The following is a 16,424-nucleotide window of genomic DNA, read 5'->3' on the forward strand; positions in this document are numbered from 1 at the left end:
CAGGGGCGCGGACCGTCCGCGGTCGGCGGAATTGGAGTAACGACTAGGGTGTGGTTGGAGGATATAAATACAACCCCAACCACCTCCATTCACATTATCCAAGCCTCTCATTCACTCTTATTCAATACAAGAGCATTCACTTCAACCAAAGACACATTCAAGCTTCCAAATCTCCCCAAGTTCCATAATTGTGACTAGTGATTATTAGTGATTAGTGACTTGAGAGAGTGTGATTTTGTGTCTTATTGCTCTTTTTTGCTTGGCTTTTAATCATGTTTTCTTCATCTCTCTAAACTTTCTAAGTGATTTGTAAAGCAAGCAAGAGACACCTAATTGTGTGGTGATCTTTGCGGGGTCTTAGTGACCCACAAGATTGAGAAGAAGCACTCGATCGGTCTAAGTGACCGATTGAGAGAGAGAAATGGTTGAAATTGACCCAGCCTTTGTGGCCTCCTCAACAGGGAGTAGGTTCTTTAGAACCGAACATCGAAAAACAAATCATCGTGTCCACTTGTGTTGATCTTCACCATTCGATTTGTTTCTCCCCTCTCCTCTCTCTCTAAAGTTCTCTTGCTCACATTGTTTTAAGTTTGCTCCCAAAGTTATCCGCATTGATTGAGCAACTCATAGCAAGAGGAACTATCTTCCGCAATCCGAATTCACTATTATTTATTTATAACCCTAACCCCGAGTGAGTGCGTGTTTAAAGTATATAATTTTCAGGTTTTGCCTATTCACCCCTCTCTAGGCGACTTTCAATATTTGAACCTAATATCCTCATATTGAACATAGTGCAATTCATAACATGATATACAGAACCAATTTTAAGGATAAAGGTTCTTCTCTTCTCTACTTTTTTTTCTTTTTCACATGTTGCATTTGTACATGTTATGATTTGTTCTTCGTTCTTAAGCTGGATCTCCTCTACCTTCTACTACAACACTGCTCGAAAGCCACGCAAGGAGACGTGGTGCTTACAAGCCATGCAGGGTAGACGTCGCCAATCGAATCGGCCAATAGTCGAGAGACATCCAATTGCTTGCTCGCTTCTTTGCATCAACGATGAACCAAAAAAACGCTCACGCAAGGACGCCCAATGCTATACTCCATAACATTGATCATCTGAATCACTCATTTGTCTAAGACTCTTTACTTATACTAGTATATAACTCGTGCTAACACTATGATCTATAGAGGGGAGAAGTCAACGAGCACCAGAGGGGTCGACAGTGGCGACGTAAGTGGGAGGAGGGGGAGGCTAGGAGCGGATGGGTCACGAGAGAGGGAGAGAGTGATCCAAATAACATTGGCCATTGATTTTTAGTAAGAGAGATAATTATCTAACGATCTGAACCGTTGATTTTGAAGGTATGTTATATGTATTACAATTCATTTGGTGGACTTAGTGTATTATATAGTGGTATATATATCCTTTAAACTATAAGCAAGAATACTAACAAATGATGTTAGTTCAAATGCTCTTGTTGAATATTAAACACCAAAATAAATTTGTAAATGAACCTATTTTTCTTACAAGATGCATGGTAAAGAAGCGGGCAACCATTTGTGAATGCATAATTCTGACATAGGCTATGAAGCAGAATACACATGCTGATTGCAGTAATAACATTCAGGTAGCATGAATGGCAATATTGCCCATGTATGGTAACCATGTATGGGTTAGGAAAAAGCAATATGGAACTTGATCATGGCCATAAATAAACAGCTTTAGAAATTTCATGGCTCATCCTCTGCTTCTAGAAAAAGAAGAGCCAGGAGAAGAGAAATTATCAACCAGACGTGAGACACAAGCTTTGAAATACGGTATGGCGTCTGGTTCTGTGCGGGAAAGAGCACCCAAAGGAGTAACAGTGATCTGGAACAAACAAGATATATGTATTAGAAGATATGTTCTATAAGAAAATGGAAATCGTATGGTAGTTAGGTCATTCTTACATATCCATCAACTAGGGAATTGTGGTCCGTTTCCTCTCCTTCCACTCCATTGGAACTTCTCCCTACAATCTGTATGGAATTCCAGCAACAATTATTACCATGCATTAATTAATTCATCTATTTTAATTAGTAACGTGAGATGTTTTAGCAAGCTAGCATAAAAGAGGGACAACAAAATGTCCAGAGATCCACCACGACATGGACAAACAGCTACCATTTATGTACATAGGTACTCCACTACTCATTTATAGAAGTGTGTAATATCAATAATGCAACACCCATTCTAATGTTAATAGCTTAAATTCAGGCTACATCAGACCATTATGTTGAACATCAGAAAAGTGAAGAATGATCAATTTAACTCTAGTTCTGGGGCACAATTTTTTTTTATCTTAACAAACTACTTTTCTTAAAGGCTGTCTATCAGATGTAGTTCAAATGTGATTGGAAGATTAGCATGAAGTTTGGAAATGCTAACTTACCACTCTCTTAAACAGTAGGTCATTTTCTGAAGTAACTAGTTCGCTATCCTTTTCACCATCAACATCCATGTTTGCTGTCTGGTAACTTTCTACTGCAGGCTTCTTGTAAACCGTCTGCTCCCAACTAATTCTGGCCATATATGTTCCTTGTTTTGTAATTTTGTAGCCCTATTGACGACAAATTAAAAAAATATTTAGATGGCCAATCTGTTCATAAACAAAAAAAAACAGGCATATGTATTTTAAAGATTTTCTAGAGGCAGAATGCATTAACATTGAACAAAATGAGTGCAACTCAGCAGAAATATCAAAATCTTGGACTTCGACAGGTACTGGACCATGTTCCATAGTTCCTGAATGTGCTTAGATTTGCTTCCACTATACAAGTTTTAAATTTGTAGTCCCAAAGTATAATTCAGATCACTGTAGGAGATTTACCTTGGGGTGTGCAGCATCTGTAGGTACATCTACATTCAAGAATGATCCTTGAGGGTAAGTCCCATTCTTGATCTCAGTCACGATAGCATTTATCAGAGGCATGCAGACCTCTGCAGACACCTTGAGGTCATTAACACTGCTCCGACCCGCAACCCTGTACAATTGGGAGACCAAACAGAGTTCACTTTTTGACTGACTGGCATAGATTCAGCAATTGAAAGGACATGTATGAGAGTTGGTGTATCCAAATATTGAGCATATGTCTACATAAAAATTGACTTTTAGGGTTTTCTTTTTTTTTCTCGGACTCGCAAGAGGATTACGTGTTATACTAATAAGAAAAAGGAAAGAGTACAAAACAGGGGGGTGGGGGGCAACCCCAGCACAACCCCCAGCAAGAACTAGACCACTATACCTTTAAACACCTAAGGACAACCATGGAGCCCTCTGGCTCCTGCAGCACTCCACTCATTGAACTCCAAGGAGATGAGCTGCATAATACTACTAATAGCGGGTTTTCATAAATGAATACTAGAAGTTATATGAATCGCAAAAAACCTGACATATTCGTATAATCAGAACATAGGATTATTAAAGTTTATATAAAACTGGAATTAGTTCAATTTCCTGAGAAGAATAAACATGGTTATTCCACATATACTCACAAACAAAAGTTATAGTCATTGGTCAATCCATATTCAAGATCAACCATTGGCACAAACAACTGGCTTCACAAAGTTCTGACCCTGCGGAGGCTCCCACATAAGTGGAATCTGGAGAAGGGATAAACTGAGAGAAGTCTTCCCAAAAAAATGCAGAGAGACTAATTTGATCTCATGACCTAGTGATTCAGTGAGACAGCTCTGCATCTGACTTGCCCTTCAAACAACTGGCTTCCCCAAAACAAAACAAAAAAAATAGGCAGCTTGTATCACCAAATATCAAAGATTAGTCATTGGCCAACCCATTTTCTAGATCAACCACTGGTCAAACAACTGGCTTCCCGAAAGGAAAAGATAATTAAGCAGTTTGTAACACCAGATATCAATCAACTACTATGATAGAAGTAGCTCTATATTTTATATTTTAGATTGTATCACACCATTTGCCAAACACTTCAGAGGATTCAACAGAAAATGAAAGCACACAAAAGAGTATGTAATGACTGTTAAACATCTTCTTAAACTTTATGGTTCATTTTGGTTAAGAGGACTTTGGTCCCAACATGATATACAACAGTAAATAGCATATATTCAAGTATAGATGTAACAAACAATGAAGCCAGTATTCCTATGGTTTAATCAGCACTAAAACTGAAGAGCTGATCTTCATATAGATGATTCTTCATTCACATGAGATGCACGGCTCTATAAGAAAGAATAACATTTTATATAAATAAAGAGATATTTTGCCACCAAATAGCAAGCAGCTGCTGAGTCTGAAGAAAGCGGTTTTAACACTGCAGATGAAAACAATGAGAAAAACTTTGCATACCAATCATATGACATAGCTATTGCAGGAATCCCATATAAGAATGCCTCCCTAGCACCAGCAACTGTTCCAGAATAAATGCTGCAGATTAATAGCACAAAAACACTCATGAGTCGTTGCTATATATATATATTTTTTCTGAACCTAAAACCAAAACTTCAGATCGAGCGAGATTCCTGATGAGTGAAGTATATTGGTGCCGATCTACAAGAAAAAGAGAGATATTCAAAGTTGTAGTAATTACCAGGGAATTAAGTTGATGAGCCCTATTATGAAGCTATAGGAGAGAGATATAGAGCATCGTCTAGGAGGAACAACAAGGATCTCTATGAACTAATTTGGTTTCATAACTAAAAGGTCAACCATGAAAGACATTTTTTATTAAGACAAGTGATGGAGCAATACAAAAAGCAAAAGGAGAAGGACCCTTAGTAACAAGGTTCCCGGATCGATGAGGAACGGGAAAGTGATACGTGGTACACTACTAAAAACAAGGTTTTAACACTATGGGGATGAGATTGTTCCCGGAACGAAACGAACGTTCCCGAAACGAGAAACATAGCCATGCTCCCTGTTCCCGGTTTCTAAGGAAGGACTTACACATGGTTTTCATTGACTTGGAGAAGGTTTATGCAAAATATCAATGGATGTTATGTGGTGGGGTTTAAACAAATGTGAAGTTCCAATGAAGTACATTGGACTCATTAAGGACATGTACAACAATGTTGTGACTAGTGTTCAAACAAATGATGGAGATGCGGATGACTTCCCGATTAGAATAGGACTAAATCATAGGTCAACTTTGACCCCTTACCTTTTTGCCTTGGTGGTGAATGAGGTCACTAGAGACATACAACAGGATATCCATTCGTGCATGCTTTTCGCGAACGATGCAGTACTAGTCGATGAAGGTCGGACATGAGTAAATAGAAAACTAGAATTATAATGAGAGGCTAGAGTCCAAAGGTTCTAGTCTTTTAGACTCAGTAGAACTAAAACCAAATATATGAGATATGGCTTCAACCAGTGTTCTTAAGGCGCCTAGGCGAGCAAGTGGATCAGACAGGCGCCTTAGCGCCTAGGCGGGAATGGCGAGCAAGGCGACCAGTTTTGCCCGGGCGCCTGGACGCCTAGGCGTCGCCTAGGCGACGCCTAGGCGACGCCATAAGAACACTGGCTTCAACACCACTACACATGAAAAAGGAGACGTTAGTTTGGAAAATCAAGTACTGCCAGAAAAGATACCTTTTGGTATTTAAGATCAATCCTACAGAGACAGAGATATTGATGAAGATATTAGCCATAGAATCAAAGCAAGGTGGATAAAGTAACGTCAAGCATCTGGCGTTCTATGTGACAAGAGGATGCCACGAAAGCTAAAAAGGCAAGTTTTATATGATGACAATTAGACCTGATATGTTGCATGATGCAGAATGTTGGCCTACAAAAAAACAGACATGTTAACATATAAGTGTTGCAGAAATACGTATGTTGTGTTGGATCTGTGTCCATATAAGAAGGGATAGAGTTTGGAACGATGATATACGTGATAGGTTAGGGATAGCACCAATTGAAAAAAAGCTCGTCCAACACCGGTTGAGATGGTTTGGACATGTTCAACGGAGACCTCTAGAGGCACCGGTGCATAGTGGGATCCTAAGACGTGATAGCAATGGGCAATGGAAAGAGAGACATGAGAAGGCCAAAGTCGACATGAGAAGATGCAGTAAAAAGAGACTTGAAACAATGGAATATACCCAAAGATTTAGTCTTGACTAATAGTGTATGAACTATGAAAACAGTTATCCATGTGCCTGAATCTTGACTTATGGTTTATGTTGGGTTTCAACTTTTTGCTTGAGACTAAAAGGCTTCGTTGTTGTTGTTGTTGTCGCAACTTCCAGCATACAATTTTGAGGACATCCACACCACTGATACATCCATGCCAATACAAGTACCAATTTCTGGTCCCATTACTTGCGCTCGTGTTCATCAACTCAACCATCAGGTGAGTACACTCTTGAGTTCATGTCCATCATATTTAGACCATGGAGACCCGTGCACTCTTGTTTTGCTTAGGAACCAGGGAGAAGACCGAAAGGGAAAAGGATTTGAGCAAACTGGATTCGGACTGTAGAAGAACACCAACTTGTGACGGTCACCACAGTCGCATGTAGGCTCCGATTTGGGTGATCAAGTACTACATGGAAAGCTTATCAAGTCACTTTCATATGGATCTGGAATTATAGTCATATCTTCTCTAAGGACGCCGCAATCATTGTTTCCTTACTGAGACCTTTCCTGCCTTTTCTGTCCATGGTGCTGTGTCACCCTATTTTGGCCTAATGGGTTGTGTATCAAGTTGGATTCATTAGAGACGCATCCTCGGGTTGCAGCACGACCCCAACACCCTTGTGGTCGTCCTCTCATGTTTATAAATCCCCTAGCCGCCACCAAGAACAACGGGTTTTGTTTAGATCAAGTTTAGCTCTCGCTACTTGCTTATAAGCGTGCGTGCTGGTTTAGATGTCCGTCTTCTTGTCTTCGGAACCCCACTTTATTGGAGATTGAGTTTGAAACCTACATTTATATCTGGTAATTCAGTACTTGTTCTACTTGTTCTTGTTAGTTCTTCGATTGCTTGCAGAACGAGAACCCTAGTGGCCAGGGTGTCGCGCTCCACAAGATCATGACAGCCATAGGAGATGGTGTATCGGTTGCTAAGGCGCAGCGTCTTTGGAAGGCTGTAGTCGGACCGTGAACGTCGTCTCCTCCACCAATCGAGTTGTTCCACACCCTCTCATCGAAAGATCGGGTGCACATCAGAATATACCCAAAGATTTAGTCTTGACTAAGAGTGTATGAAAAATAGCTATCCATGTGCCTGAATCTTGACTTATGGTTTATGTTGGGTTTCAACTCTAACCTATCCTAACTTGCTTGAGACTAAAAGGCTTCATTGTTGTTTTTGTTGTTGTCACAACTTCCAACATACAATTTTGAGGAATGAGGACTTCTCAACTCTAGTAATATGTTCAAGATCATGTTTGTAGCAACAAAGATACTTACACATGGTACCCACAATTATTTCCAATGTTGATTCCACTAAGTACCTGCAAGGATCATACATAATAGAATGGGGCTCAAGTGTTAGTCATGAGAGACTAGAGTTAAACAAGGAAACCATTAGTAAACAGAGTTTAAATATAAATACCGAATGAATTTCTGGTGCATCTATGAAGAAACTTCAAAACTCACCAGATCAGGAACCAAACCATCAAATAGTTTTCCAGAGATGCCTAAAGAAGCACAGTCAGCAGGAGTTCCTAACATTGTCAGGAGAAAGCATCGGCATCAAGTAATGTCTTTGAAATTAATATGATTCCAGATATTTTATATAGGAAAGATCATATGCAATAGGTTAATGGAATCAATGACAAACGGACCTGAAACTCCAAATGCTGTAGCACCTATTATATCAACACGTTTACAGCGGAGTGCAGGGCGCCATGTGATGCAGTGGCTCACACCCGATTTGTCTCTGCATTTTTTATGAAGAGAAGACAAGAATAAGACCTCGGAGGAGGATCGGTGCCATAGGATGAGCATGACCCTTGTCCAACTACAATTAATTAAAGACTAAAGACAGTTTTTCCTTTTTGACATCAATAAATAACAGCACTCTTTTTTTCAGATTCCTTCTGAGCAACCATGTTTACAATAAGGTTAAATGACAAATCACCATTTTCTGAAGAAAAATACTAACTAAATGAATCGTAATTGCATCTCTTTTTCCCTTTGATTTAGGCACACCCATATCATTGCTTCTGCACCACAGTAGTCCCACAAAGACACTTCGTTGAAAACAATTTGGCAACTTGAATGATACAATTGCAGCAAATGGGTGCAATACATTCTACAACATGATCGATTCCATGTTGTGCATAAGCATCTTGCAAAGCTGATGCTCCCAGACTCAATGCTTAAAGCTTAAAAAAGTTGTTTCTTCCAAACTGCTTTTTAGATTAATCATATATATGAAGGAATGTTCACTGTTTCATCTCTACTCCTAGAAAGACTAAACTGGAATCATCACCACCGCCGCTTCAGCGAGTCTCAGATTTCAGCAATGTCCCAACTCGTCCATGGTTTCAAATAAACCCCCCTAGGTCCCTACGCTTCAAAGCTGCCTTGGCCCATGTTAGATGCCTATGCATATGTCCTTGTTGTATTTGGTTTTATATAGGGAATAATTGGATCTATACCATTAAAAGATTGCAACTTTAGCTATATACTATTGGCTCCACATGTCATTGACTCATGTGAACACCACATATAAGTGAGATAGCAACGGTATATATCTAAAGTTGTAATCTTTTAATGATACAAATCCAAATTTCCCTTTATATAGAGTCCTTGTTGTAAATAGTCTTCATCCTGTATCAACATATTGAATATGAATGATATTCATCGTTAGAGTGGACACACTAACCGGTTCAACACAAAAGCTTAAGATGTTAGGAGATGGTAGGAAATCCACTTAAACACTTCAACACACCTACTCACGTGCAGCTAGAGAGGAAGGCACAGACGTAGAAATAAAGGGGCAGGGACACAAATGAAGCCTCTACTAGAATTTGAACTCAAGACCTCTGTCTCTGATACCATGTAGACGCACTAACCAGTTCAACCCAAAAACTTAAGTTGTTGGGAGAAGATGGGCAATGCACTTATACGCTTCAATGTCCCCATTCACGTGTAGCCGGAGAGGAAGGAAAATGTGAAAATAAAGAAGCGGATGCACAAATAAAGCCTCTATCAGGATTTAAACTCGAGACCTATGGCTTTGATACCATGTTAGAGTGGACACACTAGCCAGTTTAACCCAAAAGCTTAAGTTGTTAGAAGAAGGTAGGCAATCCACTTATACACTATAACATTCATAACATGGTATACAGAGCCAAAATATAGGATTAGAGTTATTCCCCTCTTTCCCTAATCTTTCCTCCCTCACATCGCTTGGTGGCTCTGTCCTGTCGCTTTGCGTCGCTTTGCGGCTCTACACATCTTCCCAGTTGGCTCCTTCAGCATGACAACGCTCATCTTCACGACCACTTGCCAGATTTTGCCCATCGGCTGCGACGAGCCGATGACCCGTCTGTCAGCGCTCACTCCTATATGCTTGCCTGCCTATCGCCTATGCGCTCGTCCGTCGGCTCACATCACAACCGTCGCCATCGCTCACTCATGTTGGCTGGCTAATTTGCCCGCCTCCCACCCTAGGCTGCCACCTAGACCACTCGACTGCATCTACTTGGTCAAGTGTCGTGTGCAGCCTCCCACGCTGCTCCTCCATCTGTGAAGTCGTCACGTTCACGATTCCGTGACTCTTTAAGTCCTTAAAAATTCATTGCCTACTTGTCTGAGATGTCATCATCTTCCTCCAACGGTGGTGTTCTCGTCCTTTGCTCTTCGCTGGTATTTGATGGGACCAACTATCATACTTGGGAAAAGAGGATATCTAGACGTATTGTAATTGGGTCAATCAAACATATTGATTAAGAATTGGATTGTTGAGTCAGTGGATAAGTAGAAGAGCTAGAGACATGCCTATTCTCTATGTTGATTGACACCTATGTTGCTGGAGCCTAAACTCCTAGCCTAAGAACATCGCAAGTCTACTGAAATAAGGTTATGCTTACAATTGAATAGGCTTAGCTATCTAAAGTTTCATACTTACCTGCCAGATACATAGTATTGAGATATTCCTTCTTCTGAAAAAGCAATAAATAAATCTTCAATTGAAAGGATCACTAGCTGAGTTGGGTGGGTGGTTTGAGTAGCACTCCTCAGGTCTGAGTTCGACTCTACGGGAGCGAATTTCAGACTAGGGTGAAAATAATCCCCTCGTCTGTCCCACGCCAAAACACTGGTCTATGGCCCGATCCCAATCGTGGTCCTTCTCACATGGTCTACAGTGTCGTCGCGTATGGGTGGGGTAGGGGTTCGGAGGTTTTCTCGGCTTGTGTGAGAAGATCTTCTTAATACAATACCCGGGGTTGTCTTGCACCCCATAGGCCGAGTTTTTTATAAATAAATCTTCAATACATTATTTTTTGTTTATTAATTTGCGTGCCAGGCCTGAAAAGTTTGAAATAGTGGAGAATTCCATTAAAATTAATTCTAACCTAGGGCTTCCACACAACAGTTGTGCATTCACATTTAACATGTTTATATAGTTTTTCTATACGCCCGAGATTTCATATGTTATACATAATAGTTTTACAATTCTGCAGTATTTTCATATATTACCAGATGGTTGTGCTTGGAACATTCCTTTTCTCAAATATGGAAAAGCAATAATTCGTTGAGAACTGATACAAAGGGCACACGTTTCTGCCGATGGTTCATTATTTATGGTCTTTCTTGGCAGTTCTACTTACATAATCTTAAAGTTTGTCTCTGCATGCAAGAAGTCAGATGGCATGCTCTAGACATGAGTTTATCTGCAATCTAAAATATTCCCCTGCTGGCCAAATTGCTTGCGATTTGGTTGACTGAGATGATTTGCAAATGACCCATGTTCATTCCTAACAAACCACCTGTCCCTATCTCAAAATAATCATTGTTTTGCAGTAATACTTTCTTCAAGCTGGTTTAGTAAGTGATGGCTTTGTTATCAAGCACCGTGTTGAGGACAACCACCCTTTCAATAAGCATCAATCGTCACTATGAGTAACTAAACTTGCTCGTTTAGATTCTTCTTCAGAGTTCAGAGTAATTCCTGTTGTCATGTACCTGTATGTGGCTTCATTTCTGTGATAAGCCCATGGTTTTTAAAGCGGTAAGGCGGTCCAAGGCGTTGGAGCACCGCCTGGACGCCTAGGCGAGGTAGGCGGGCAAGGCGCCTAGGCGTTAGATCACCGCCCGGACGCCTAGGCGTCGCCTAGGCGATGCCTTAAGAACAGAGGATAAGCCACCAGGACTTGAAGTTGGATAATATTGTACTGAAGAGCAGCCTGATGTTGTGCCTAAATTTTGAAGATATAAAGAGGCCTTTATTGTTTAACAAGGCTTGCTGAAAAGGCAAAATATGACATTAAATTGTGTTATCTTTTCTCACACCCACACTGCTTTATTGCCTTAAAGAGACATAAAACAATGCTTAAAATACTTTTCTTCAATTCCATTTTTTTGTCTAATCTGTTCGTAGTTTCACCATATTTATTTTATACTAATGCAGGAGTTACCAGAAACGTATACAAATACATAGAGCTCAAATTTTAATGCCTCACATATTGCTTTTCAATAGTTAGTAAAAAAGGGGGGCAGACCCAATACCGGAGGCTCCTACACGAGTGGAGTTTAGGAAAGGAAAAAACCGAGGCAAGCCTTTCTCCTATAAATACGGAGATGATGCTTCGAAGTCGTGACCTAATGACTCAGTGAGATAGCTCTCACTACTGTACCAGGACTGCCCTTCACTTTTCAAGAGTAAGCTCATATTTTTTGGACTGGCAAGCATAAATCCTGAATACATGAAGTCTTACCATGGCAATTCTTATCCAAGTTTGTGTGAGTCTGTATAGTTCTCTTGCGTTTTTTCGAAAATACTGACAATATTAGTTCTCCTGCGTTTTTTCGAGAAAAAAAAAGTCTGTATAGATTACTTGCTCTGCATATACAAATGCATGGTTTTATTTTTCTGATATGAAGTTATGAACAACATAACTTTCTGAAATCCCCTTGTGCATACTTTTGGGAGGTACAAGAGATAACCAATCAATGATAGGAGTAGCAAAAATACTGAGGTTCTGTGCTAGTATCTATTCAGTGATTTGATGCGTTTGAGGTATAGTGATACCATGTGGCTCATAATATTATGTTGTTAAGCAGAGTTAAAATTTATTTGCCTGTTGATTTTGACCCACTGTTTATTTCAAACTTTTATTGCGTTGAAAATTGTGAGGCTTTGGATCCACTATTTTTTCATGCTCTTGTTGCGTTGAGAATTTTGGGACTTCCGTAGCAATGCACAGGCATCTGCCTTCTATTAAAACAAAAACTTGTCATACCGAAAACACCTGTAAACATTGCATGGAAACATTAATTGATAAATTTTGCTTCTCAAGGCCAAACTTGTATTTCCTATTTCTTAAATTCTTTACCGCAAATTTAGCACCCACAATTTTCATACCAATGCAATGATCAAGAGGGAAAACATCAACTAAGCGGTCATCTGCTGCAGACACATCCAGAAATTTACGAAAGCAAAAGGAAATATTGTAACTCATTTAGAGAATAAGTGAAACCGATAGAAACATGTTATTCCAAATTCCTCTGATTCGTCTTCTGGGCGAGAATGCCAGAAAGAGAAAAGGATAAAAAAATCCCAGCACAATTCTAGTTCTTTTTCCTAGCCTACTACGTCCTCTCGGGGTAAATCCCGTGATCCTTCCGCAGAATCTACGCAAGGCACCGACCAATCAACCAAACAAGCAGGAAACCGCAAGGGAGCGAGTAGCAGATAAGGGAGGGATCGCGAGACGAAGGAGGAAAGCATTTACGTGTCGGGCGCGCAGACGAGTACGCGGTATCGCCCTGCGGCGACGAGACGGTCGACAAGGAAGCGGAGCCCCGGCGCGTCGATTCCGTCGTCGTTCGTCACCAGCAGCACCGGCGCCGGCGCCGCAGCCGCGGCCGCGGTAGCAGCAGCAGTGGTGGAGTCCATGCGAGACTGCGAGCGCAGCATGGGGCGTTTCCGTTCGTGCGTAGGGATGTGAATGAGGAATTCCCGTTGGGGAAGAGTCGGAAGACTCCCCGTCTCCGCAGCGACAAAAAGTACCAGTCGCCGTCCCCGCGAACAAAAAGTACCAGTCGCCGTCCATAATGGGATTTTTTTTCCGTAGCGAATATGTCCCTGGAATAAAATATGTAAAGTTATTAGGGTGTTTGGTTGCACTTTCTATATCTTACCAATTAGTGCTAGTTTGAGAGAAAAAGAAAAACGGACTAAATTGAGAGGCTAGAATCACATTCTTATTTAATTTTAAATAAAAAAAGTTTTAGTCTCTCTAATCTGTTTCGGTTTGTAGACTTCCAAACTAATCCTTAGGTTATCCGAAATATTCGGTTTGGGTAATTCAGGTGAATGAAAATTCAGGTATTAAAAAATGTTATCTGATTTTTGTTTTAAAAAAGTATTACCCACGATTTTGGTTACATGATATTTCGGGTTCAGATTCATGTTTTACTTGATATACCCAAAATTGACAAATTCAACCATTTTTAAAAATTCTAGTAGCATTTAAAGCAACAAACAAATGTTTTTAAATCATATCATGTCTTCATATTAATTAACAACAAAACAATTATTAAGTTAGCATAAATCTATATTGATTTGTTCCAGTAATATATTTATATTGCATCAAACCACTTCTTGTTCGGTTATTTCCGTTCCATATGGATTGGAGGGGATTGGTATGGATTATAAGGGATTTTGACTTACTAGGGATTAAAACCGACTCAATCCCCTTCAATCCATATGGATTTGGGTTAAACCGAACAAGCCCTTATGTTTTTGTATTTTTGGTAATTCAGGTAGTTTGGGTGGTAACCGAACTACTGAAAGGGAATTAGGCTTACACCTATTTCCTAAACTAATTTTGGTGGTTGAATTGCCCAACACAAATAATTGGACTAACTAGTTTGCCCAAGTCTATAAGATCTACAGGTACCAAAGGTTCACAATAAGCCAATAAAAAGATCAAGAGAAAGGGTTCAAACAAAGGAGCAAAGGGACAACCGAAGGCACCCTGGTCGGGCGCACCGGACTGTCCGGTGTGCCACCGGACAGTGTCCGGTGCACCACCGGACAGTGTCCGGTGTACCAAGGAACTCCAAGCTGAACTCCGCACCTTCGGGAATTCGCAGAGTCGTCGCGCTATAATTCACCGGACTGTCCGGTGTACACCGGACAGTGTCCGGTGCTCCAAGGATGAAGAGACTCTGAACTCGTCGGCTTCGGGAATTCACAACGGCTAGTCCGCTATAATTCACCGGACATGTCCGGTGTACACCGGACTGTCCGGTGTGACGCCAGCGCGCACAGAAGTCAGGCACGCCCATGCTGGCGCACCGGACACTCCACAGTGCATGTCCGGTGCGCCACCGGACATCGAGACGGGCCTAGCAGTCAGAGCTCCAACGGTCGGAACCCTAACGGCCTGGTGACGTGGCTGTCGCACCGGACATGTCCGGTGTGCACCGGACTGTCCGGTGCACCATACGACAGACAGCCTCCACCAAACGGCTAGTTTGGTGGTTGGGGCTATAAATACCCCCAACCACCCCACATTCAAGTCATCCAAGTTTTCCACTTCTCAACCACTTACAAGAGCTAGGCATTCAATTCTAGACACACTCAAGTGATCAAATCCTCTCCAATTCCACACAAGGCTTTAGTGATTAGCGAGAGAGATTTGCCGTGTTCTTTTGAGCTCTTGCGCTTGGATTGCTTCTTTTCTTTCTCACTTGTTCTTGTGATCAAAACTCACTTGTAATCGAGGCAAGAGACACCAATTGTGTGGTGGTCCTTGCGGGGAAGTTTTGTTCCCGGTTTGATTTGAGAAGAGAAGCTCACTCGGTCCGCGGGACCGTTTGAGAGAGGGTAAGGGTTGAAAGAGACCCGGCCTTTGTGGCCTCCTCAACGGGGAGTAGGTTTGCGAGAACCGAACCTCGGTAAAACAAATCCGCGTGTCACACTCTTCATTCGCTTGCGATTTGTTTTGCGCCCTCTCTCTCGGACTCATTATTATTTCTAACGCTAACCCGGCTTGTAGTTGTGATTAATTTTGTAAATTTCAGTTTCGCCCTATTCACCCCCCCCTCTAGGCGACTTTCAATTGGTATCAGAGCCCGGTGCTTCATTAGAGCCTAACCGCTCGAAGTGATGTCGGGAGATCACACCAAGAGGGAGATGGAGACCGGCGACAAGCCCACTACGAGTCACGGGAGCACTTCATCGGAAGAGTCCCGCACCAAGAGGAAGGAGAAGAAGAACTCCTCCAACAAAGGGAAGGGGAAGGAGAAGAAATCCTCTTCCCACAAGTCACATCGGAGGGGCGACAAGCACAAGAGGATGAGAGAAAGTGGTCTACTACGAGACCGACTCTTCATCACCATCGACCTCCGACTCCGATGCGCCGTCCATAACTTCTAAGCGCCAAGAGCGCAAGAAGTATAGTAAGATCCCCCTACGCTGTCCCCACATTTCAAAGCGTACTCCTCTACTCTCCGTTCCATTAGGCAAACCACCGGTTTTTGACGGTGAAGATTATAATATGTGGAGTGACAAAATGAGGCACCATCTAACCTCACTCCACACAAGCATATGGAATGTTGTTGAGTTTGGTGTACAGGTACCATCCGTAGGGGATAAAGACTACGACTCGGACGAGGTGGCCCAAATTCACCACTTTAACTCCCAAGCCACCACTATACTCCTCGCCTCTCTAAGTCGAGAGGAGTATAATAAGGTGCAAGGGTTAAAAAGTGCGAAGGAAATTTGGGACGTACTCAAGACCGCGCACGAGGGAGACGATCGAGGGGGAGCTCGGTCGCTTCATGCTTCACCAAGGGGAGGATCCACAAGCTATGTACAACCGCTTGAAGACCTTGGTGAACCAAGTGCGCAACCTCGGGAGCGAAAAATGGGATGACCATGAGATGGTCAAGGTTGTTCTTAGATCCCTCGTATTTCTTAACCCTACACAAGTTCAATTAATTCGAGGTGATCCTAGATATAAACTAATGTCTCCCAAGGAGGTTATAGGAAAATTTGTGAGCTTTGAGCTAATGATTAAAGGCTCAAAGAAAATCATCGAGCAAGGCACCTCCTCCACGCCCGAGGCACAACCCGTCGCATTCAAGGCGACGGAAGAAAAGAAGGAGGAGACTACTCTAAGTCGAACACCCATCGACGCCTCCAAGCTCGACAACGAGGACGAAATGGCGCTCATCATCAAAAGCTTTCGCCAAATCCTCAAGCAACGGAAG

General features: G+C 41.7%; 1 protein-coding gene across 2 annotated transcripts; it reads right to left on the minus strand.

The window, feature by feature from the left end:
* Positions 1 to 1,542: 1,542 nt before the first annotated feature.
* On the minus strand, positions 1,543 to 13,304 carry LOC103632103 (5'-nucleotidase SurE). 2 transcript variants are annotated; one of them, XM_020540889.2, is made up of 12 exons: positions 12,935 to 13,258; positions 7,814 to 7,908; positions 7,626 to 7,693; positions 7,437 to 7,480; positions 5,779 to 5,808; positions 5,613 to 5,634; positions 5,182 to 5,265; positions 4,371 to 4,448; positions 2,877 to 3,030; positions 2,439 to 2,606; positions 1,957 to 2,025; positions 1,543 to 1,876 (listed from the first exon to the last, which is right to left on the minus strand). In XM_020540889.2, the coding sequence occupies exons 3-12, from the start codon at positions 7,643 to 7,645 to the stop codon at positions 1,745 to 1,747; spliced, it is 801 nt and encodes a 266-aa protein (XP_020396478.1). In that variant the 5' UTR covers positions 7,646 to 7,693; positions 7,814 to 7,908; positions 12,935 to 13,258; the 3' UTR covers positions 1,543 to 1,744. The 2 variants fall into 2 exon arrangements, with proteins under 2 accessions (XP_020396478.1, XP_020396477.1); XM_020540888.2 differs by lacking the exons at positions 5,182 to 5,265; positions 5,613 to 5,634; positions 5,779 to 5,808 and having other exon boundaries at positions 12,935 to 13,304.
* Between the last annotated feature and the right edge of the window lie 3,120 nt (positions 13,305 to 16,424).

This window comes from Zea mays, chromosome 7 (assembly GCF_902167145.1).
Source record: "Zea mays cultivar B73 chromosome 7, Zm-B73-REFERENCE-NAM-5.0, whole genome shotgun sequence".
Lineage (NCBI taxonomy): Eukaryota > Viridiplantae > Streptophyta > Magnoliopsida > Poales > Poaceae > Zea > Zea mays.

Coding starts and splice junctions, on each gene's coding strand:
- LOC103632103 (XM_020540888.2), bottom strand. CDS start 13,119: ATGCTGCGCTCGCAGTCTCGCATGGACTCCACCACTGCTGCTGCTACC. Junction 3,031..4,370: donor ATAGCTATGTCATATGATTG/GTATGCAAAGTT, acceptor CCAATTGTACAG/GGTTGCGGGTCGGAGCAGTG. Junction 2,026..2,438: donor ACCTACTGTTTAAGAGAGTG/GTAAGTTAGCAT, acceptor AATTCCATACAG/ATTGTAGGGAGAAGTTCCAA.